The 24,704-nt window shown below is 41.5% G+C and overlaps 1 protein-coding gene across 1 annotated transcript; it reads left to right on the top strand.

Annotated features, from left to right (window-relative positions):
• The first annotated feature begins 1,066 nt into the window (after positions 1–1,066).
• Positions 1,067–24,704, top strand: OGA (O-GlcNAcase). The gene is made up of 16 exons (XM_062496674.1): positions 1,067–1,403; positions 4,985–5,036; positions 5,365–5,462; positions 6,661–6,791; positions 7,448–7,619; positions 8,482–8,580; positions 8,725–9,009; positions 9,544–9,702; positions 10,982–11,592; positions 11,991–12,165; positions 15,692–15,777; positions 16,636–16,740; positions 18,342–18,427; positions 19,334–19,526; positions 20,201–20,360; positions 21,053–24,704. The coding sequence occupies exons 1-16, from the start codon at positions 1,217–1,219 to the stop codon at positions 21,187–21,189; spliced, it is 2,736 nt and encodes a 911-aa protein (XP_062352658.1). The 5' UTR covers positions 1,067–1,216; the 3' UTR covers positions 21,190–24,704.

Below are 24,704 nucleotides of genomic sequence, written 5' to 3'. Positions count from 1 at the left end.
ACAGGTACTGATGGAAACGCAGCAGTCCTCAGTTTCTTGTCACGTCCGAATCGTTACCAGCGGAAATAAGTGGAAACGTGGCTGAAATGGGATGTGTCTGCCCTGATGCCTGCAGGCGGCCCTTCCTCACCAACCGAGGTTTCCAACAGTTTTTTGTAAACTTGTTTCTTGCTGGCTGGTGCCTGCTGCAGTCTCCCCAGTGCTAGGAAGGCTGGCACGATCTCCTCGCTGGCCTCTCTCCATAGTCACAAGAGAGGCCATCTCAGCCCTGGGGTCCCTCGTGCTCCCCTGCGGCTGCAGCAGAGATGCTGTGTGACCTTAGACCTCTGCTCTGATCTACTGATATCATTTCGGCTTTGCATCCCGCCCTTCAGCATTCTCGCGGCCTCTTCCAGGCTTGGAAACACATCCGGGCTGGGCTGGGCTGTGCCATGCCGGGAGGCAAATACGGAGCCTTCTCGCCGCAGCAGCTCAGTCTCCCCTCCACGCCGCAGCCCTGGCGGGCCCTGCTGAGCTTGCGGGGCAGAGCGAGAAGTAGGTCACGTCTCACCGGAGCCCGCGCGCCTCCCGCGCAGGCGCACTCCATCCGGGGCGCTACGCCGCGACGCGCACGCGCAGACCCGAGGTAAACACTTCATTTCCCCCCCTTCCACCTCGGCGCCGCTTCCCTACACAAACCCCACGGCGCATGCGTGTTATCCCACTGCCGCTTCCCCCTCAGTCTCCGCGGCCCCTCACGCGTGCGCCGCGGGCGCGCTCTGCCTCCCCGCGCAAGCGCTCTGAAGCCGCCGCGGCCTCGCCCCTCCCGCTGCCGGCCCCGCCGAGCACGCGCAGTGCGCGTCCTCCCCCGCCCCGCGCCTGCGCAGCTCGCGCGCGCTGCCCGCCCGCCTCATTCCCTGCGGAGCCTCCCGCGCCCCAGCCCGTTGTTCCTGCTCCACCGGCGCGGTCCCAGTCGCCCGCGTTCCTTGCTCTCCTCCTGCTGAGGCAGACGCTTCCCCTGTCGCCGCGGCGGTCCCTTGGAGCGGGGCGTCTGCGGGCGGAGCGGCTCGGACCGGTTGGGGCCGGTTCCCTGCGCAGGCGCAGCGCCCCGTAAACAGGAAGCGGCGGCGGCGGCCCCGGAGCGGCGGAGACAAAGGGGCTGCGGAGCGGGGACGGCAGGGACCCGGCTCGGCTCGGCCCGGCCCAGCGAGCGGCGGCGCTGGCGGCGGGCGGCAGGATGGTGCAGAAGGAGGGGCAGGCGGCGTTGGAGGAGCCCCAGGGAAGTCCCAACCCAGCTGGGGTGCCCGGCGCTCCCTTAGAGCCGCCAGGCGCCACGGCAGGGCCGGTCCCGGGGGGCGAGGAGACCGACACCGAGACGGAGACCGCGCTGGGCTCCCGCCGCTTCCTTTGCGGAGTCGTCGAAGGTGAGACTTTTCAGAGGGGGTCTCCCCTGGGAGGCAGGGGGAACGGGGGGGTTCGGGTATCCGCGGGAGACCGGGGGTGGGCTGATCCCAGCTGGCTTTGCTTTGCCGTCTCCTCCCCCGCCCGGAGGAGCCCGCTCGGCGGGGAGGCGGTGTGCGGTTCTTGGCCGGGACTCCGCCAGGGTGGGGAGGAGCCGCGGCTCCCGGGCGGGGCTTCTGCCCCCGGGACTTGTGCTGGAGCGGGGAGCGCCCTTTGATGGCAGCTGTGCGGCGAGGAGAGGGCAGGCCTGGCACCCAGCGCGCCGATGATTCCTCAGAGAGGCTGAGGCGGTGCTGGCGATCGCTTGCTCGTACGTGTCTAAAGGGGGATGTAGGAGGGAGCAGAGCTACCGCGCGATTATCTCGGCTGTACGTGCTCTTCCTGCACTCCAGAGTCTCTCTCATTCTGTCCTGATTAGGGAACAGGTGATTCTGTAGGCATCCGCTCAGTAATTAATATTAAATGCCCCTTGTTTTCTAAAGTGTTACAGCATATAATTTTAATTGTAGAATAGTCCTCTGTCTTTTAGCATAGTTGCACCATTTTATTAAATTGCTTAAATTCTTCTTGAAGCTGCAGAATAAAGGAACTTCTTGCAGTTCTCAGTTATGTGTTTCTGATAGGTCAGTTAAGGTAGGTGATTGAAAGTCAGCAGGAAAAATGGTTTATTCCTAGTGTATTAGTTGGGGTAAAATAATTTATTTCCTGTCATCTCTTACTATTTCTGTACCGATAATGATTTTCCAGTAAGAAAACAAACTTATTAGCAGATGGAGTGGAGAGGGGAACAGTTTATCAGTATCTGCATTGCTTTGCAAATTGCTTTCTGTTTGTACCTTTAAAAAAAAAATCATTCAGCTTCTGTAAATATGGTGAGAGGTGAATTGGTAGGGCTTAAATACAGTGTGGAGAAAAATGCCTTTCTTTTGCTAATGGGCTTAATTCTGTGAAAGTAGATGCCAAATTGTAAGCTTTGGAGACACATAACAGTGAGGAGAAACACAGACTGTAACTTCACATTTTTTCATGTTCCTGCCTGGTACACCTGGAACATCACTTGTTCATCCAGGTTTCTGTTGAAGACACTGAGAATACTGCAATAATTTTTCATTCCGTGTTAGTTACATTGTTGGTTGCCTCAGCATATATTTTTGTTGCAGGTCTTCTTGAGTGTACTGTGCATAAAACAAAGCTAGAAAATGTCCTCTGCCTGATGAAGCCATCAAACACTGGTTAGGCGTTACCAGAGTAACAATAATATGTGTAGTGGAAAACAAGAATGAGGGAGTGTTAAGAAAACCCAGGCTAACAAAAACCCACTGCCAACAGAAAAACAAACCTGTGGTGAACTAGCTAAATGGTAGTGAAAACATCTGTCTCATTAGTTACTCAAGGGAATTATAGAGTTAAGAGAAAAACAGTAATTAACTTCAGAAGTGTAGGTAAATACTTAAACAGAGTAGTGGTTAACACAGACTAAGATGTGATGAGATTAGAGCACTGAGATGGAGAATTTGGATCTTTGGTAGAAAAGGCAGAGGGCAATTAGCCAAATACTGGGTGTGCACTCTAAGAATGTGAAGAGTGTACGCCACTTATCCAACTCACTGTTTTACAGAGTAATAAGGTCTAAGAGTTTGCTGAATGCAAAGCTTTGGTGCACTGCCTCTAGGATGTCCTGGCTTTTAGTGATGGAGAGTGTGGTAATGGGATGAGGTATTTTGGCATAATCTCTTGACTTTGTATTAAACTGACACACAGTCCTGAGGGAGTAATACAAATCTAGGTTGATTTTTTTTTTTTTTTAGTTGGATAGAAAGATCCAAGAATTGTAATCAGCTGGTGACAGTAGTAACCTAAGGAATGTGGTGACAAATGGGAAAGTATTGATGAAGATTAGCCACTTTTGTTCAGCCTTATTTAATTAGTTTTTGGTAACTGGCTTTTTTTTTTTTTTTTTTTTTTTTTTTTGTAGTAAGCTGTGCTCTGCTTTAGTTAGGCTTGTAGGTCTGAAACAGTAGTGTTATAAGTAAAGCAAAAGTGTTGTGGATGAGTTACAAGTCATAAGGGGTATTCATTAGGTATCACCGGATTTCACTTATTTTGTGAGTTCCTGGGCTTCCTCAGGGCAGCATCAGTCAGAGTTAAGAAACTACAGCGAAAATAAGAAATTCCTTCTGGGTGAAGTAAACTGTGAGGTTTTCAGGCCTCTCAGCTCTCTCTTCTTGTTCCCTGTTGCACTGGGCAGTTGTGAGGAGAAGTAGTTGCTCAGTTTTGCCACGTTGTGGTGCCAGGCAGTTTGAGATCAGTCTTAGAGAGAATAATTCTTAAAACTTGAGCCTCTTGCTTTAAGCTTCTTACAACAGCATTGTACACTTAACATGTAACTGAAACACAACATATAAAAATGGCTTCAGTTGTATCAGTTTGGAGTTTTGGAAGGTAGAAGGTTGGTTGTGACCTCAGTGCAACTGAATATATACAGATTTACAAGGGTGAGTAGCTTTGGAAATGAAGATACTGTTTATCTTTTGAACTGGTGTTCTGCAGGGACTTGTGAGCTTTGTGTATTACTAGTATCATTCATCACTGAGTGGCCTTGCCATTTGAAAATAAGAGCTTATTAAATTTCATGTTATTTTAGTCTCTGTTTTTTTGGATGGACTGCAAGCTGAAGCTTTGTTTTGAAGTGCCCACTTGTGGTTGAACTGTTTGCACATAGGTCTAAGTGAATTGGCTTGAGTAAGAGGGTATTGAGAGTGCTTTTTTAAAGTATTATGTTTCTAGAATGGAAAGATTAGATTTAAAGCCAGATGCAATTGCCATTTCCATGGAATTGTATGACTTTCAATACATTCTGCTCTAAAATCACCTGTATAGATGCTTTTATGTATGATTATTCACAGACATAGTTAATATTAGCTTGTAAAATGTGGAAATGGTAAAGTAGGACATCAGTTTGCATCTTAATTTTGACAAAGAGCTTGTTAAACAGAATAAAAGAAATTAAATCCTAAGCATTTGTTTGACTTACTTAGACTTTTTTTTTAATTACATTTCATCTTTTCCAGTATGTATTTATATATTCTGTATATATAGTCTGTACCACCAGTTAAGCATTTTTGAGCTGGTAAATGTTTTCAAGTGTCTTCAGTGTTCACCTTAAAATCAAATCTATTTTGTAAGTGTCTGGAGTGGTAGTTTAATTAGGTTATAACTGTTCAGTCTGCTGCTATAATAATGCTGACTTGACTTGTCAAGGGCATATACTCTGGAACACAGTTTGTGTTCTGAAAATTAATTGCTTCAGTGGCCAAAATTATAAGACCTTAGATCATAAGAAATAAAACAAGTTATAATTGGATTTTAAATTTAGATCAGTTTAGGTTATATACTTTCCTCTTGGTAACTTTTTTTTCCCCTTTCTGTTTTGGGAAGCCTTTTGACAAATGTAGCAAAATAGGAAGAAAATGGTGGATTGTAATACAAAGTTTCATGAAGCAGGTATAATCTAACTGGATAATTCTAATCTTGTTGCCCATAGGATTTTATGGAAGACCTTGGGTGATGGAGCAGAGGAAAGAACTTTTTAGAAGGCAAGTCATGTTTCCTCTTACTGCAGCACATTCCATCCGAATGTAATCATAAACTTCCACTTAAGTCTGGAAAGAATTATTATTCTAACCTAGAGCAACTTTCTGCCTAATACCTGTATCCTTCTGGATTTTTGTTCACCTTTTCATCTTGCATATACCAAATTTGTCCAATATATTTTATGCTTATAGTTAATGTGACTTAATAGTATAACACAGTGTTCAGTGAAGGAAAAAAAAAATTAGATCAAGTGAAAGAACGACATGAGGTAAACCACAGAATTCCTGAATTTATAGGCTGTTTGAAGGCTTTTTGTTCCTGTGATTTTAGGCTTCAGAAGTGGGGACTGAATACATACCTGTATGCTCCAAAGGATGACTACAAGCATAGGATGTTTTGGCGAGAAATGTACTCTGTGGAGGAAGCGGGTAATTGCCTTTATTTCTCCTCTGCTTTTTCTATAAGCAGATTTTTAAATGAATTGGTTATTGCTGTGTATACTTGTGTGTGTTTAATCACAGTAGCCATTCCCAAAGGTGACTGAAAACCTCTTTTTGATACCCTGTAGGTGTGTTTATTGGAGCTTTGAAACAAACATGGATTTACTTCTGTTAACTATAACAGCAGATGATTTCTGAAACTGCTTTTAAGGCTTTGTCTTACAAAATTTATTTTTTGTCATGGGAAAGGTTGCTTAGATTTATTCCTCTGGCTCTTGAACATCTGGGCTGTATTTTGAAGTAGAAATGTTTTGTTAAGAAGAGGAAAAAAAAAGATCGATGAGCAAATAGCATGTCCTTTCATGTGATTCATAAGTCCTTGTCTCAATAAAAATAGTACCTCTTAGACAAACAGCTCTTGACCAGTTAGTCAGAACATAGAAGCTGTTCATGATAGTGTGAGGTTTTTTTTATCACCCTCTGGTATTTATGGGATTTATGATACTTTATTAGGCTGAGGGGATTATAGTTTTCCTTGAGTAAGGGGAAAAATTATACTCTCTTGAAATTTAATCCCTCTTGGAGGCCTCTTTGAATCAATGCAGAAAAATAATCTAAAGGATACTGCAAGGTAATATCCAATAACAGCAAAGATTGTTAAATATGCTAAAAATAATTCTCTTTATTCCTTCTATGAAAGATTCAATTGCAAGTTTGTTTCTTAAAGCAGCTTCTTCTGCACAATGATGTTAAGCCCCACTTTTTCATGTGCCCAAGCTTCAGTCATATGAGTGGTGTGTGAACCACTGTCACATGGGGTGATATTACTGCAATAAATTATTAGTATGTATGGAAAAAAGTAATAATTCTAGAACTGTTGCTGGAAACGGACTACATTCATATTTTTCTCACAGCATTGAGATAGAGGCTATTTTAAGAATATTTATAAAATTTTTTACATGGAAAATGAGAATACAAGGACAGTTGGTATATTCCTTTTGCAATAATTGCTGAAAAATCTTCCAAATAATTTGGTGTTCTTTGCTGTGTTAGTTTCAAGAAATTCCAGTAATTATTTTTTCTAATTGTGATAGAAGAGTTATCTGTACTTTATAATATGCATGAAATGATGCCTGAGAAGTTTTTAAAATTCAGTCCTTATGAAATATTTTAATTTAATTTCCAGAGCAGCTAATGACTCTAATATCAGCTGCACGAGAACATGAAATAGAATTCATCTATGCAATCTCACCTGGACTTGACATCACTTTCTCCAATCCTAAAGAGGTATCCACATTGAAACGTAAGCTGGACCAGGTAAGGATGACACCAATTTAGCACAGTTCCAGTGCTGCTTAATTTGGAAGCTCCAGTTCCCTGCTTGCTCTTGTAGCTCTACACCAGCTTCTTGAGCATTTTCAGCACTGGTGTTAGTTTGGGTGTCTCTGAACGATTCTGATGGATGTATTCAAGTTGCATTGCAGAAGTAGCCAGTGATAACTTTGATTTTAAAAAAATTCTCATCTTGTTTTGGATGATGAAGGCTATTTTTATCTTCAGAGTGTTTCCTAATCTCGAAGCTAAGATGCACTGCTAAAGCAAGAACTCCAGCCTACAGTAAATGCCTTCACAGACCTGACATGCGCATCTTTGTTCTCCTGACTCCTCTCCTTTGTCTGAGAGCTGTTACAGAATTAGCTTTTTTCCCCAGCTGTCCATCCTATGAGATCAGCTTTAGATGGTTAAAACTGGAACAGATTGCAGGTCTTTAAATGTCTAATCTTTGAGAGAAGCAGAGCTGTGGGTCAGAGACTGACATTCATTGTGAATAGAAACCAAAGTCTTGCTTCCACTATATCCCCTTTCCTATAGCTGTCTCTAAGGTAGATTAGATTTAAAACCCCTACAGTTTGATTAAAAGAAGCCATAATAATTTAACAAATTTAACATTTTGCTATTTTCTCTTGTATTAGGTTTCTCAGTTTGGGTGCAGGTCTTTTGCACTGCTGTTTGATGATATCGATCACAACATGTGTGCAGCAGACAAAGAAGTTTTCAGTTCTTTTGCTCATGCTCAAGTCTCAATCACAAATGAAATTTATCAATATCTAGGAGAACCAGACACGTTCCTTTTCTGTCCTACAGGTAAAACAAGCACAGTAGTGTCATTCAACCTTAAAGGAGGGGGACAGTTACCTCACTGTTTGAAAAGCTTTAATACCTTCAATTTAATTTAATAACTGCCTTAAGGAGTATTTTGGGCTTGATTGAAGAAATTGACTTAGAAAAGTTTGTTTATTCAGATGTATGCAAAGATTTTTCCAAATCCATAAATCGCTGCAAAGCTCAATGCCAGGCAAGTAAGGCAGCTTGATAGAACAGTTCAAGAAGTTTGAACTGAGAATTGGGCTAAAGGAAATTTTTTTTTTTCTAACTTGAACTGAAATCTTTGCTTCTTGAATTAGCTGGTTGTTAGTTTCTAAGAATTTTTTTAAGGTAGAGGTAGTCTGTGCTTACAGCTGTCACTGGTTCCTATTTTTAATAGGATTGCTCACTTCACTAGTCACCAAGTTGCTTTTTTTAATCAAAAATTGTTTAGTTTGTCCTCTTACAATGTAGTATTGTGGTTCTGTTGCAGATCTTAACTTTAGAGATGTGTGTTCCAGTGTTAAAACTACTATGTATTTGCACTTTGTAATGAGTCTTGGGGTTTTCTCATTCTTTTGGACACTGTTTGTTGTAACGTGGCCTTGCATTTATGGACTTGATTATTTTTTCCTAATTTTGACATTTGAGCAATTTAAAATAATTCTTTACCATTTGTTTCTGGTATTTATATTAAGTGTAATTTATAATGTCATTTTTATTTATACTTCAGACTTTTGAGCTTTATTTGATTAATTTTATCAATGTTTTTAATTTCCAAGGGTGGTATTCTCTCAATGTGTTTGTGGGACAGTTCGGTATATGCATCCTAATAACAGTGACATTCTATTTTCCTGTGCAGAATACTGTGGAACTTTCTGTTATCCAAATGTTGCCCAGTCACCGTATTTACGGACTGTAGGAGAAAAACTACTCCCTGGAATTGAAGTGTTATGGACAGGTAAAGATTGATGGCTTATTTCTTTTATTTTGTTGATGTTAAGTATTTTCTGACAAGTATTTAGTAAAATAAACTGTTCAGCTACTTGTGGGTTGAATGTTCGAGTGCATGCCAAGCCCTCTGATTATTTTGTTTTTTGCTTAGGTCCGAAAGTTGTATCCAAAGACATCCCGGTAGAATCCATTGAAGAAGTTTCGAAGATCATCAGGAGAGCACCAGTTATCTGGGATAACATTCATGCTAATGATTATGATCAGAAGAGGCTTTTTCTTGGGCCTTACAAGGGTCGGTCAACTGAACTCATCCCTCGACTAAAGGGTGTTCTGACCAATCCAAACTGTGAATTTGAAGCCAATTATGTTGCCATTCACACCCTTGCGACCTGGTACAAGTCTAACATGAATGGAGTGAGAAAAGATGTGGTGATGAGTAAGTATGCATAACTGTTTGCTGCTTCTGTGCTTAACCATATGAATCATACCAATTCTCTGTTTTTAATGATTCTATCTCTTCCTCACCAACTTTTTTTTTCTTATGATCACCCAGCCTTTTCTGTTCCTTAAGTAAATGGCAGTTGCCTGAAAGATAATGATCTTGCTTTACTGACTTCCTGGGGTATATTTGTAGCACGTGGTATCAGAGAATTTCTTAGTCTTGAGAGGTTTCTGTGGTTATGTAATTAACACTCTTGGAAAACAAGTTTAATGCCCAAATTTGAGATTTATCCATGGGTATGATTTCATTGGAATAGAAGCAGTTTAGATCTGAAGACACCCTGAATGTCAGGATGTCTGGTTTCTGCGTTGGCATTGGTGGTGACCATAATTTTCCTTTTTTTTTTTCTAATTAGAATCTAGTAACTTGTCCTTTTTGTGAAGTAAGCCCCTGAGTTACTGAATGCCTTGTCTGACATCTATTTTAGACTAAACTAGTGTGATAAGTTTTTAAAATTTCTCTCTGTAGCTGATACTGAAGACAGCACAGTTTCAATCCAGATTAAATTGGAAAATGAGGGCAGTGATGAAGATATTGAAACAGATGTTCTCTACAGCCCACAAATGGCCCTGAAGTTGGCCTTAACAGAATGGTTACAGGAATTTGGAGTACCTCAGCAATACAGCAGTGAGTAAGATTTGGTATCGTTCTGGGGCTGGAAAAATGGTGTTAGGTGTTCAGTATTTATGCTTAGATTAAAGATATTTTACAGATCCTGGCAATTCATACACTTCAGATGGAAATATTTTTTGCCTTAGTAAATTGGGGAAGTAAAAAGTAAGAGTGTTTGATGTTCTGCAGTGTGCTTGTAATGCTCTGACTAATCAACAGATGCAGTCTTGATGTGTTATCCTTTGGCACTTGTGATAGCAGGCAGGAAAGGGTCTGGATCTTGCTAGTCCCAGTTCTTACTAGACTTCAGTGCAACCTGAGAGATTAGGAAGTGGGGGGTGGGGGGGGGGGGTTGGAGTTGGTAGAAGATTGTCATAAAAACCAGTTCCTGAAGTCTCAGTGTTCTTCCATTTGTTTTAAGGTAGTTTTACTTTCCTGAGTTTGTCTGCATAAACCAGCTGAGTTTCTTCCAGCACTGTATATCTTTTGTGTACCAAAGTGGGACCTTGGGATATGAGGGAAAATCTGTTATTCTCTAGTGTGGGTTTCAGGTGATCAGAGCATCTTTCTATTGTAACTGGTGATGGAATGGAGGAGCCTATTCTTCTAACTGATCTGGTGCATTTATGCTTTTCAACTGCTGTAGAGTTTTGTATCTTTCTAAAACTCAGCTGCAGCAGAAACACTGGATGAGGAGTAGTAATTAAGGTGTCAGTCTTCCTCCATTTTCACAGTATAGTTTAAGTTGGAAGGGACTTCTTGAGATCTATCTCGAGTCTAATGACCTTGGTCAGGGAGGGTGAGTTAGAGCAGGTTGTCCAAGATTGTACCTTGTAAGGTTTTGAATGTCTCAATTTTCCCCAGGTTAAAGATGGTTTTGAATTTGAAATATTTAAGCATCAGCTTATCATAATAAGCTCTTGTTATGAACTGTCTCTTATATTCAAGTACAGCTCTACCAGTCAGTTGATGCAGAGGGAAAAATAGTTACTTTGAGAGCTTTTTATTCTGATGACATAGTTTAAAATGCTGTTGGCAGCACATAAATATTAAATAATTTTCCTAACGTTTTCTTCATCCTATCCTTGCTTACCAGTTATGTGAAAAGGAAACTTGTCAAACACAAAGTCAGTAATTAGAATTTTGTTGACAGAAGTGAAGAGTCAAAGTACCAAAAGGAAGTTGTGCTGATGGGATGCTGTGGTAACTAAATCATCCATCATTTGCAGGAGTTGCTGATTCGAATGTTAGTTGGTAGATACTGAAAACTAAACTTATTTCTTCTTATTTTCAGGTAGACAAGTGGCCCACAGTGGTGCTAAAACCTCTGTAGGGGATGTAGGGCCGCTGGTGGCACCATCCTCTTTAAATGCAGCAACGGTGGTTACCACAGTGTACCAGGAGCCCATCATGAGCCAGGGTGCGGCGCTGAGCAGTGACTCACCAGCCTTGGCCAAGGAGGAGGAGAAGAAGCAATCTGATGAGGAGCCAATGGACATGGTGGTGGAAAAACAAGATGATGTAGACAAGAATGCAAACCAGATACTGACAGATATTGCTGAAGCCAAGATGGCAGAGGAGCTGAAGCCAATGGATACAGATAAGGAGAGTATAGTTGAGTCAAAGTCTCCAGAGATGTCTATGCAGGAAGACTCTGGTAGTGACATTGCACCTATGCAGACTGATGAGCAAATTAACAAAGAACATTTTGTGCCTGGGCCAAATGAAAAGCCTCTTTACACAGTAGAACCAGTGACTTTAGAGGACTTACAGCTCCTTGCTGACTTGTTTTACCTTCCTTATGAACATGGACCCAAAGGTGCACAGATGCTGAGGGAATTCCAGTGGCTCAGAGCAAATAGCAGTGTTGTCAGCGTTAATTGCAAAGGAAAGGATGCTGAAAAAGTGAGTGCAAATCTTGTTTCTCTTCTTTTATGTCAAAATCCCAAGCAATTTTATCTGTTGTCTGTAATAGAGACTGGTGTTCTACTTTGTAGGATCTGAAGGGTGGTGTATAATGAGCCACATATCACAGTAATTTTCGCAGTAATTCCTCCAGTGGATTCTAGTGTTTTAAGCCCTGTAGTGCCATGTAGCTATGAAGGCAGTCTGGTATCTGTATTTGACCAGTGTTCCCTGTACTGGCCTCACTTCTGACAGCCATAGAGAATATCTGTGAGTCATGTGTGGTGTGGTAGTCCATCCTGGTAAAATGAAGTAATGAATTGCATAGTCTTCCTCCATATTTGGAGTACCTCTCCTCTCTGGGAGCCTATGTTTGATCTTGTGGATCTCTTTCATAGATAGAAGAATGGCGTAACCGAGCAGCCAAGTTTGAAGAGATGTGCAGCTTAGTGATGGGCATGTTCACTCGCCTCTCCAATTGTGCCAACAGGACAATCCTTTATGACATGTACTCCTACGTCTGGGATATCAAGAGTATTATGTCAATGGTGAAATCTTTTGTGCAGTGGTTAGGTAGGTGCATTGGGAGCCATTATAATCCCAGATGGCATATTTTTATGTGTGTTTTTAATTAGCCCACGGGGAAAACTGAAGTATTAGGCGAATGTGTTTTCTTGGAAAGGGGGTCTGGTTTGACCCTGTTTTAAAGGTTTTCCTGTCTTGCTATTTGAAGCAACGCTTGCAGTGAGTTTGCTTTGCTATTATAAGTGAAGTCTGCTGGATGCTTAAGATTGGAGACCTTGATTTTCTTCTTGGGCTAATGAAACTTGAATCTCATCTGACACGTAAGTGTTGACTTTAACTTACTCCTGACTGAATGCACACTGGACTATGCCATGTAACTCCTTGGATGCCCCGCTGTATGATTGGAAATGACACTACAGAATGTGATCACATCAGCCATCTGCTGTTTGCTCTGTCTTGATAACATTATTGCTGTCTTCAACAGACCTTTCAATGGGCCTGGCCATGAGGAAGGTGATCCTCCCAGCCCCTGTGCGCATGCGAGCTTTAGCATAAGGCTATTCTGGTGCAAAGTAATTTCCTTAAAACATTTTCCAAATTGATGATTTTAATTTTTTTTTTAATATATATTTTAGTTTTGGAAATGGGTGGAAATTGTGGAGCTCTCTGGACAGATTTAGTCTGAGACTTAAAATGATCTTGAAACAGTTGTTTTGGTTTTTTTGGTTTTTTTTTGTTTTGTTTTTAATGTGTGGCACTTTCTTCTTTCTTTTGTTTTTTTTTTTCCTGAAAGATTTTTTTGGAGATCCTAAGTTGTCAGATAGCACCAGCATGGCCTGGGTAATTCTAGTCACCTCATTTCACTTTCAGGTTTCAATCCAACTGTAAGGAATATGCTGTGGAGTTGCTTGACATACACAGCAGACAGCAAAGCTGATGGTCTCAAGTCACACTTTCTGTAGCTGTCACAAACCTCACAGTGGCTAACCATTACACAACCTTGGTCTAATCTTAGTGTTTGGATTGTCTTTAAATTATATTCTTAAATACTGACAGATTTAAGCAGGGACAGAGAAGACCTGTTAAATCATCAACTTTTGGTCTGTGCCCAACAAATTTCTGTGTTTTGTGCTTATTAAATAACTGATCCCTAAACCTATAGTTGATAAAGAAGAGAGTTCTTAAGACCGCCTTCTGCAAAGCACAGAGAAGAAAACCTAGTGGGGGAGGAAAACTCAGCAGCGTTGTAGTATGTTAACATTTCTCTAACAACCTCATGCTGTTTTAAAAGCCTTAGTTTGTGCATTTTTAAGTGTAACACAATTCCTCCAACTTTACTATCCTTGCTGTATGTTGACCTTTAGCTGGACAGAATGCTCTCTTCTTGATGACTTAATCTGCTTACAACTATAGGCCAGAGCTCTGTAAAGGGAACAGTGGTTCTTATAGTCTTTGAAAACATTGAGGGCCCAATGCAGACTGCATTTCAGAATTATCTGACTGTGTACTAAATTCAGCTGAAATTGTTTTCAGTGTCCCTGTAAACTTGAGTTCAAGTCTTTAAATGCATCAAATATTTGAAGTAGTTCACAGTAGAAGCCAACTCAATAAACACAAACTTTGTGAACTTTGGCACCGTTCTGTTCCAGTACTCACACTGGTATTAGATAGTTGAAAAATTCAGGGTTTTTCATATGTACAATGTAATATTCTTATGCTAGCAGTGCTTCTGTGAGAGGGGCCATTTTTGTCTTCAGCTTATGTTTTATCACTAGTGTAAATACAGTCAAGGTCTTTGATAAAATACTTCATTAAATAAAGTACATTACAAATCCAAACAAGTTAGTTTTCACAGTGGTGTGCTCAATGGTCCACTGGATGTTCACTTTCTTCACCTCTCCTCCAAAGTCCAGCTAGCATTCAGTCCCTTAAATTAGTGTGGCTGTACAGTACTATGGATTACTAATGACTTCTATTGTCTTCTTCCCCATTGTGTACAGATGGGAGAATCCTCAGCACAAGTTTCTACTGCTATTGGATGGACAGCGCCAGATGTTCACAGCGCGTCGTCATTAATTAATTAAAATGGAAAGGTTTTGTCTGTGAGGCAGCTCAGATAGATTAGATGTACAGCAGGCATGAACTGAAGTCACATTTGCGCAGCGACTAGGGCATTAACTACGTTTTTCATTTATACAGCTTTTCATTCACACAGCTCTTTACTGTAATAATTGGAAGTGCTAGTTAAGTTGTAGTCTCAAAGGACAGACAGATACTGTCTTCCAAGTTACTGACTAAATCCCTTTGGAAGGATATCTTCGTACGTGAGAACTCTAAAATGTGGGAGTAAACTGAATTTGAATTCTGGTGTTCGGATTGTTTCTGAAATTTACCATGCTTAGGTAGTTTATATTTAACCTATACTCCTAAACTGGCATAAATGTCAAACTTGGCACACTTTGGGACTCTCTGACTAGCACAACATACTTGTCTGTATTGATCTGAGACTGTTACTTGAACAGGAGGTAGATTGCTGTCCACAAAAGGAAAAGAGTATTTGCGCTGCTCCTCTTGTCAGAAAATTAGGCGGGTAATTGAGATCTCCACTCCATGTACTACTTGGCTTTTGTTTTCTTTCCAGTGCTGAGCTGTCATTTATGTTACTTGGTGAAGGCTGCAGTGCCTTGCTGGCAGAACAGTGTTAAAAATCAAACAGCCAATGGAAGCTTCTTTTCTAAAGCCAAGTGCAAGCTAAAGCTAAGCACTGCAATGGGCCTGCTGTTGCTGGTTGAGCAGCAGGGTCCTTGGTGTGTCCAGTATGATTGTGGAGATAAAAAATTGGGATGCAAAAAGCAAAGCTGGTAGTGGCCACCAAGGTGTATTAGTTAACTTGTGAGTTAATTCCAGTTAACACTACTTATCTTTTTAATGTGCCAACAGTATTGTGAAAGTGTGGCCTGGATTATGTAAATCCTTGTAGTCTCTTGCAAGAATGCTGTTTCATACAGTTGTCCTGGCTGCCTGATCTGTTCCAGACTGTTTGCATATATTGCTAGTCCTAGTTTTCTGACAAGATTAGAAACAATCAGTACTAAAATGTGACTTCAGAAAGTTCCATTTTTTTTTTTCAGGGGCTGTGATAATGGCATTTGTTTGATCTAAAATTTATGGTAGTAGCTGTTGAGCCACATAGCTTCCAAGGTGTCATATTTTTGTAGATGAAATTAATGTTTCTGACACAAATATGCAAAACAAAGCATGCAAAACGTGTGGGAAGTCTACATAGTTCTGCATGGCATCATTCTTGTGCCTCTTGGTCTAGAATGAAGTGTGTAGCTGAATTGCCTCACCTGTCTATTACAGGTCATCAAAAATTTGAAATACCATGATTAGTGCACAAGCACAAAAGCTTTATAAATTATACGTTATTACAGCCCCTTCCCCTCCCCAAGCCCTGGATTCTAGCTCAGTTAGAGAGCATTTTCCACAAGTGTATGTTAGCTTTTTGGACATGTAAGACACCCAGGAAATCCCCCTTCTCGTAACATTCTCCGCTTGGATCTGATCTCAACAGGGTGTCGTAGTCAATCTTCAGCACAGTTCTTAAGTGGAGACCAAGAACCCTGGGCCTTTAGAGGTGGTCTAGCAGGAGAGTTCCAGGTATCAATATGACTTCACAACTGAATGACATTTTCTTTGTTTTATGAGAAACCTTTTGTTGCACATCAGAGGTCTGGAAGGATTGGTCTGCCGAAGGCTTTCTGGTCCAAAGCCCATTAGCCTTACAGCTTGGTTTAAAATAATTTTCCTCCCCTTTCTACAGTAATTTCTCAAGGAGATGCTGCCTGTCCCACGCGCGTGCGAAGCGCAGCGGCTTTAGTTGTACATTTCACATTGTTTCTTTGCAGGTCGCACAGCATTTTTACCTGCGCCCGCAATTGCACAATGCGCGCATGCTTGTCTGCCGATGGGAATTCCATGAGCAAAAGGGATCGTCATCCAAATTTTGCTTCCTCTCAAAATAATGCTGTCATGCGCTTTATTGCGAGGAATTCAATTGGCAAATATTCCTAAATGGCTGTTTGTACCATGTGCAGATTTGTTCATGGATTTTTCAGGCGCTATACTTTTCCCCCCTCACAGGTGCTCTGCGCGCAGCAAATTGAATCAGCGCATTGCTTTTGGGATAAAGCGTCTCCTCTGGCCAGTTAACCCTCTTCAGACCAAACCTTTCCTCCTGACATTTTATGTTCTTAGACAGTGTAGATATGATTGGTAAAAAGTTTTTTAAAGCAGTTAAGATTAACAGACTCTTAATGTGCTGTTTCAATTGCATATTTTAGAACACCAATTGGATATTTTCTATTCAAATAAGGTCTTTGCATTTGTAAAGCATACCAACCCCACCTTCTTCTGGGGTAGCAAGTAGCAAATGTTATTTTGGGAGTCTGCAGTGCACACCCAAGAGTGATGGGTTTTGTTGTTCATCCAGTTATATTAAGTATTTTGTTTTCACAGCGTTTGCTGCCTATTGATGGGGCAAATGACCTCTTTTTTCAACCACCTCCATTAACACCCACTTCCAAAGTGTACACCATACGACCCTACTTCCCTAAAGATGAGGTAACTGCTTTTGACACTTGTCCCTTTTGTTGTTAGTGATGCACTTCCTTTTGTGGCAGCAGTGGTTACTGCTGAGTCCCCTCTTCCCCTAATGAAGCAGGTGTCCTGGTATCTTGTACAAGGCACAAATGCCAGCTCACAGGAAAACTGAGGTTAAGTGTTAATGTCTCTGGTTCAGCAACATGCTGTGCAGCAGTACATGTACACCCACAGCTTGGTTCCCAGCCTCCCACTCCCTCCCCTTTTAAATCTCTGAGTGCCTTCCTAATTTATGAAAGGCAAGTTGAATTTGTTCACAGCTGGTAGAGGAATTCTTGCAGCAGGAAGACGTGCAGTGGATTAACCTTTAGAGGGTTGGTGTGTATGCCTGTTTCACTCAGTGGTCATTGTGGTACCTGCTGGTATTTGCAGAGCTGTATAGGCAGACCATTGATACTGCATCTCAGAATGGAGCTGGAAAATGTGATCATGGTTCAGCCATTCTTATCATTCTAGTTACAGTTGGAAGCTTTTTCATCTGATTTTGAAAGAACGTTGTCAAATCTGCTTTGGAGTGTTTGGTACTTTAAAATAAGGAAAATTTTATTGGTCAGTATTGATTAGTGCTTTTTACCTTTTCTGTTTTCTGAATGGATCTGTAGTGTAGTTTCTTTCCTATTAGTTTGGCATGGAGAAGACTTGAAAGTGAAGCATCAGCCAATAGTTAGTTAACTCTTTGTGGATGCAGTTTAAACAATGTAGGGATTAATGCAGCTTCAAATCTTGCATTGGTAGGTACAGTGAGATGAAACAGGAGTTTCTAGGTTGAGTTTGGGGTATTTCAAGCAAGTCCTAACTTTGAAGCCAGTCAGACATATGAGGCTGACACATGAAGGCTCCTTTTTCTGCCACTTCTAGGTCAGCTCTGGCCTGTGCTGTTCTCACGAGCAGTAAAGCAGCCTTTTCCAAACTTTCGTGCAGGACTTCACCTAAGATGACTTGTTCTTTTATAGAAAACGGAATTGATATTTCTAAGCCACCTTAGCAATTAGAGGTGCAGCTAAGTATGCAGCCATAAGCAATATTTATTCTGTGGAGTTACCCTTTAATTAAAGGAAGAAACAGAAGTGTCAAATGCAAAGTATTTTTGTCCAAAAACTAAAAAGGTGAAGTTTCTTATTTAAGATGTGACTGATACAAATTTGCTTTTTTTAAAGAGAGTCAGGTGAAAGTCTTTTGCAGGATGTGTCTGTCCTTGGTAGAGGTTGAGTTACTGTACTTGAACATCTGAGGCTTTGTAAAGGGACTTTGTAGCAATGGTGGTGGTCTTCACTGGGTGTTTATATCTAATCCTCAGAATGAATCTTGTGCTGTTACAAGAGCTGGAGGTTGACCTCCAGCATTTCCTTCCCAGCCATTCAACTTAACTGCAATGTTTTTGAAGGCAACTTTGAGTTAGTTTCAGGGAAGAGGTGGAGGGAAAGCCATCCTTTTGCATAGGTGGATACTTTTGACCTTTGGTGACTCAGTGCCTGTCAGTACTAGGTTACAGTGTAGCTGTTAAAAATGACCTACTCCCTTTTGAATATGCCAAGTTGAAATCATCTCGTTTCTTCCCTTAGGCATCTGTATATAAGATCTGCAGAGAAATGTATGCTGATGGAGCTGATCAACCCTTCCACAGTTTACCAGATTTAATTGGAGACAAGTATGTATTAGGAACAAGTGTTCTGCAAAGGTGGTTCTGATGGATGAAGTCTTGATAGTGTATTTAATTTGAGTTTTTATAATTGAGTGTGGGAAGAAGACAACGTGTGTAGTAGGTAAAATAATCTCAGGAAATTGGTATTTTGATTTCTTAAAGAGACTGTTGACAGTTATGTCTCAGCTCATGTACTGGTCACCTGTTTTAAGCTGTTAGAAAATAAATTTAGCTGAAACCTCTGTATTATGAAACCTGTGCATCATAGTATCCTATTTCAGATTTTGTGAAAGTATATCATGAGAGTGTCCATAGTCTGTAGTTACCCTCTGGTATTTTTTCTGACCTAGTGTAGTTCTTAAAGTTGACAGGTTTTTGAGGTGCTGTCTCCCAGCCAAGTGCCTCAAGTTTTTTCTGAAGTACATGTACATATTTCTTTAAAGGATAAGCAATGATAGATAAAATAAAAAAAAAAAAAGACAAAATCAGGGCTTTAAATCTGAGCTGTAAAATGAGCTACTTTGAGTGGATTTTTTTTCTCAGGTTAGATAGAACTTTACAGAGAGTCTTAGGGTGAGTCAGGAAGGCTTTTAAGAAAGGATGTGTAACTGGTATCAAACAATACCCACGGGAAGTTGTGAAAGCAAGGAAATAATGGCAGCAGAGCAGCTAAGAGCAAGAGGTGAAGAGCAGTGTGTATGGAATTAAACTGTGGAAACCTGAGGTGCTGATGTTGCTTATAGCTGAGTTTTGACATCTGATCAGTCATTAGTGCTTTGTTGAAACTAATTCCATGACTGGAGGACTCATGTCTTTGGCTGACCCTGGAGTCTCCTCCATGGTACCTGAAGGGCATACTTGGTCGAACTGACCTTCTTTTTACTGAATTTGCACTTTTTTTTTTTTCTGCAGGTTAGTTGGAGGTCTGCTCACCCTCAGCCTGGATTACTGCTTCGTCTTAGAAGATGAGGATGGCATATGTGGTTATGCTTTGGGAACAGTTGATGTAACTCCCTTCATTAAGAAATGCAAAATGTCTTGGATCCCTTTCATGCAAGAAAAATATACTAAACCAAATAGTGACAAGGAGCTGTCTGAGGCAGAGGTTGGTATAACCTGTGAGATCAGAACTGTGTGCTGAAGTCTTTCTAAAGTGGGTCTTTGTTTTTTGAGCTCACATGAAATTCAGTTTTTGCAGTCTGAAGACTTTGAGCATAAATTAAAGCATGTGATGTATCAGAAGGAGTCAGTAAAATTATGATGTCTGGAAAATAAAGTATTACTCCTACTCTATTCTACTGCAAAATATAGTATTAGTTTCCCCATACTGCAGGTGGAGCATTCAAAGTCACATAAGTTTAAATACTGAAAACAAATTGAAGAGCACCTGTTTTTGGTGTGAAAATTTATGAGCTATTTGGAGTGTGACAGCAAGCCACCTAAAACTGCCCATTAAAAAGGCAAAGAAAGAAAGAAGAGTGTCTGTGTACAAGCTGTTGGCTATGTGTTGGCTTATGTTTTCTTTCACTTGAAGTATGGGTCACTGAGAAGGAGCTTTGCATGCCTCCTTTGATGGCTAGAAAAGCTTCTCAGACCAGTCTTTTTATCTGGAGGACAGACAGCAATCAGCAGATGAGGACCTGAGTGGCCATCAGAGGTGTAGCTGAAAAGCCTACTGGTTTGGACTTACACTCCATAAGCAAAGCAGTCTCCCCTGATAAAGATGAATGAAAATGAAAAGCTAGATAATTAAATACCTGTTTCCCATATTATTTTCAGAAAATAATGCTAAGCTTCCATGAAGAACAAGAAGTACTGCCAGAATCGTTCCTTGCTAACTTCCCATCTTTGATAAAAATTGATATCCACAAAAAAGTGACAGATCCAAGTGTGGCCAAAAGTATGATGGCCTGCCTGCTCTCTTCTCTAAAGGCTAATGGTAAGTTTCTTGCACTTAGAATTCCTTGTTTCCTAGCTATATTTCATTTCTAGGGTGCAAAGCAAATGTGGGAATATTTGGGTAAATAATTACAAAAGCTTTTGAACAGCTAATTTCTGCTACCTTGAAAAGGGGAGCTTTTCATTTTAGCCATTATCCTGCAAATTAGAAGATGGGCAGAACTGAGGGAGCAATTTGTTAGTGAGAGCACACATCTTGACATCTTGAACACTGCACAAAAGTCTGTATTTTCCCTCCTAGCATTGGTAATGATGCTTTTTTTTAAAAAAAAAAAAAGTTGGGCTGTGTGCACTGGTGGGTAATTACCGGACCTTCAGTATGGGAAGTGCTTGGCTGCCTTCCCTGACTTTGCACCCCACACTCAGTTCCTTTGTGCCACTTGGTGCCCTCTTCCAATACTGTTTTTGGAGTCAACATCAGATGTTTTTGTGTGCAGTAAAAGGTGTGCAGAGGGTTTGTTCACACTGATGGATGCCTGCCGTGTGCAGTCCCATTAGGGGATGGTTAGTTGTACTGCCATAAATCTGGACTCTTGGGCACTATGCTCCATGTGGAATTGGATCACAGATTTACCTGCTAAAATAGGTGGGAAGTTTAGTAATATTTTATGTCTGTGCTTTTTACAGTAACTCTTCTCCTACAGTATTTTGTTTCTTTTCTTTCTTCTTCAGGCTCCCGTGGGGCTTTTTGTGAAGTGAGACCAGATGATAAAAGAATCTTGGAATTTTACAGCAAGCTGGGTTGTTTTGAAATTGCTAAAATGGAAGGATTTCCAAAGGATGTTGTTATCCTTGGAAGAAGCCTTTGAAGTGCTTGACAGTCAACTGTTCCAGTACTGTAGACCCATAACAGCTGGGCAGGTAGTGGTGGGGATCTTCATGTGGTCTAACTGCACAAAGCCAGCAATAAGCCAGCTTGCTAAAAGGGGCTATGCGAAAATCACCCATCACACATTCAGACTGTAATTTGTTGGAAGGGGATAATGCTGCTGAAAACGTTGTTATAACAAAGAGAAACCTTGTCCTCTCCTGGTCCTGTGTGAAGTGCCAAGGAATCTTGCATGGGCTATAGCTTCTCAGAGGAATCCCTCTCAGTCAGTGCTGTGGTTGATGACAGTTCTCTGTGTTCAAGTGTCAACAGAAAATTGGTGTCTGGCAGAATGCCTATAAAAGATGCAGGGTTTTTTTTCTCTGTCATAGAGCAGAATGTGCAATTGGAAGTTGCAGAAATGTGAGGGATTGCTTGTGTCAATCAGCATTTTTAAAGATAAGTAGTTATAGTTCTATTTTTTACTACCTTTGCGCTTGTTGATAAAGCAATGACCCATTGTCACTTCTAATGACCATTGGTTCAAGCTTTGCATTTTGTTAGGGACAAATGTGCAGTGGTCTGTGGCAGAAGTCACTCAATGACAGACTTGTAAATCTCAGTGTATATACACTTAGCTGTATGCTGACTAACTTTTTGTTTACTGGTTTTTGTAACTTTTTCTTTTGAAAAATGAAATGGTGAAGGTCCAAGATGGCACTTTTGAAGAACCTGAAAACCACAATCGAGAACAAGTCTGTCCTCAGCACTGACCTTTCTTACTGTGCCTCATATCCAGGGCTAGGAACTGACCATCTTGGGAAAAGGGAGCAGATCCCAACTGACCCTTCCTTCAGATAGCAGTTTGTCACTGCTTGAGGGTGTCATTCTCCTAGGACTGAAACAGCAATTCACAGGATGCTTTGCTGAACCTGTTAATTTTGGTGATGTTTGCATGGGATTATGGATGAATGATGGTGAGAGGGAGAGAGAGCTGGCCCACAGCTGGGATTTGTCCTTGGAAGAGTCACCATGTTTCAAAGCCTGTTCGTACTAGTTTGATTAAATCAGGGTCTTCAAGTCCTGCACATTTGTATCAAATAACTTTTCTATAAGAAATGCCACAATAAGCACATTTTTACACATTATTTAAATGGTTATCTACTTTTAAATGTTCCAAGAGTTTAATGTTTTTACCCAGGATGGACATGCTTGGTGATGGGATGGAACTGGTGTCATATGCGACCTGGTAGGTAGTTGGATCATTTAATGGGAATGGTATTTCACAATAGTCCCAGTGTTCCAGACAGTGATTGGACAATGGTATGCACTTTGCAGTACTTTGTTTCTTCCACCTGCTGCCATCAGCTGTCTATATCTTATGTTTAAATTTTCCTGGGGTTTTTTCAGTGGTGCACAAAGGAAGCTTGGTTGCTCTTACAAGCCTCCAGCTGCATAGAAGTTGATTTGCAGCCTGTAATGAATGGCATTAAGACTGCAGTAATGCTCTCTGCAACCTGTAAAGAGATGCTGTGTTTGGCCTTCTGGTGCAGTCATATGCAAGATGTTTCTTTCTTTTTTTTTTTTTTTCCTTTTTTGCAGAATGTGAATTATTTTTAATGCAGTAGTGAAGTATTTAAGTTGAAACAAATTCATTTCATTTTTAGAGAGAGGTATGGGGTTGTGCTGTGGGATTTCATTAAGTCCAAGCTGAATGCCACTAGTTTTTATACAGCTTTGAGTGCATGTTGAGTAGCTGATACCTTGATTTACCAGGTGGGAGAGTTTTGTTTCTTCATGGATACCAGACTTGACTTACTTTATCTGGATGCATAACATTACAGCATAGGATGCTTGTGGCCTTATTTCTTGGCTTTTAAGGAGTTGCCACATTTCTCTTCCTATGAATTTGTTATTATTATAGAAGTTAATTGTCTAAGCCTATGGAATGTCAGGCCAATACCATCATTCTAGGATTGTAAAGTGATATGTTGACATATCTTTCATGGTTATGACTTTTCATTAAGGTTGGAATGCCACTTTCATTAATCTGTTTTAGATCAACAGTATCTGTAGCAGAAAAAGACCTGTAAAACTGTATTTGAAGACCATGCGAGAAATAGAATAAAAAATGAGAAGTGAATGTAAATAAGTGTGTATTTTGTGTATGAGTTGGTCCAGAAACAGATGTGGTTCAGCAACGTACATTACATCACACTGTAAGTGTTGGGATCAGCTGTCGGAGACTTGTGTCTGGTTTTAGTGTTGGCAGTTGTAAATCCACAAAATTTAGCTTGGGAAGATAAATACAGAGCTACCTAAAGCAAGTAGCTTCCTGCTTAGAGTGATAGCTAAGTGAAGGGATGGGCCAAGGCTACGAAAAGCAACTTTTTCCACAAGTCACTTCACAAGAGTTTGTCTACCTGCTGCACAAGTGCACTCACTGCTGGTGTGGAGAACAGGATAACACACAAACCAAGCATGGAAGTTAGGAGGTGAAAAACTTTTCTCCTAGTCCAGTAAGTGTTGTCTGTTAAAACGAGTAATGTGTTGCACATGGATGACTATGTTTTCTTAAAGCCTATTTCATGAGGTTATGTCAGACTTGTCTCTGTACAGCATACCTTGGCATGAGAAAAGGGAGTGTGCTCTGATCTTACACCAGACTCTTTTCCTTTAAGGGAGCATAATGCAGCAATAGATGCTCCTGCCTCCATTGCTCCATGGCTGCAGATGGGTCAGGTCGGGTCAGGTGGCTGCACAGAGCAGCTGCTGAGAAGCACATGGGTGTGTGCTTGTGTAACCATTGCTGTACGAACACTTGCTTCAGCTTTTCAAACCTCTTCGGTCAGGTTTTTCTTGAACTTACTCCAGCTTGAGCAAAGCTAGCAGCTGCCTAGCAGAAGTCTGTGCGGGAGGAGCAGAGCCAGGTTCATCCCCCTAATGCAGTGTGAGCCTCGTTAATGGGGTTTGTTTTAATTTGGCTGCTCCTCTGCACCAAGCAGACTGCTTCCCTTTCTGCTTTGAAAGGTTGGTCCAGCCCTCTCCTCTTTGCCGCAGATTTTGAAGTAGGATATTGTCTTCTGCGCTCAAATGCTCCGGTGCTGCAGTCCCCAGTGTCAGATCAAGCTGCTCTTGCCCATGCTTAAAGGGATGGAAATGAACAGGTCCCTCCCGTTGTGGCACTTCCTCCATTCTTGTCCATCCTCCATCCTGTCCCCCGGTACCCTTTTTTATGCCCCCAGTCTCCTGGCTTTGTAGGTGCCCTGTGTCTCCTCTCCAGTGCTGGGGCGGCTGCCGCCGTGGGCCGGGAGGGTGCCCAGGAGAGGGATGATACGTAGTAAGGACTATTTTTCCGATGTGGCCTTTCCGCAGCTGGCGCTGGGGCCAGTAAATGCAGAAGGCCCGGGATAGAAATTCCCGAATTAAAGGCTGCGGGGCGCTGCTGCAGGACCCTTTGGTCCGGCCCCCGGGGGCGGCTCGGCTCGGCTCGGCACAGCTCGGCACTGCACGGCT

This window comes from Cinclus cinclus, chromosome 7, assembly GCF_963662255.1.
Source record: "Cinclus cinclus chromosome 7, bCinCin1.1, whole genome shotgun sequence".
Classification (NCBI taxonomy): Eukaryota; Metazoa; Chordata; class Aves; order Passeriformes; family Cinclidae; genus Cinclus; species Cinclus cinclus.
This window is presented reverse-complemented; position numbering and strand designations above follow the sequence as displayed.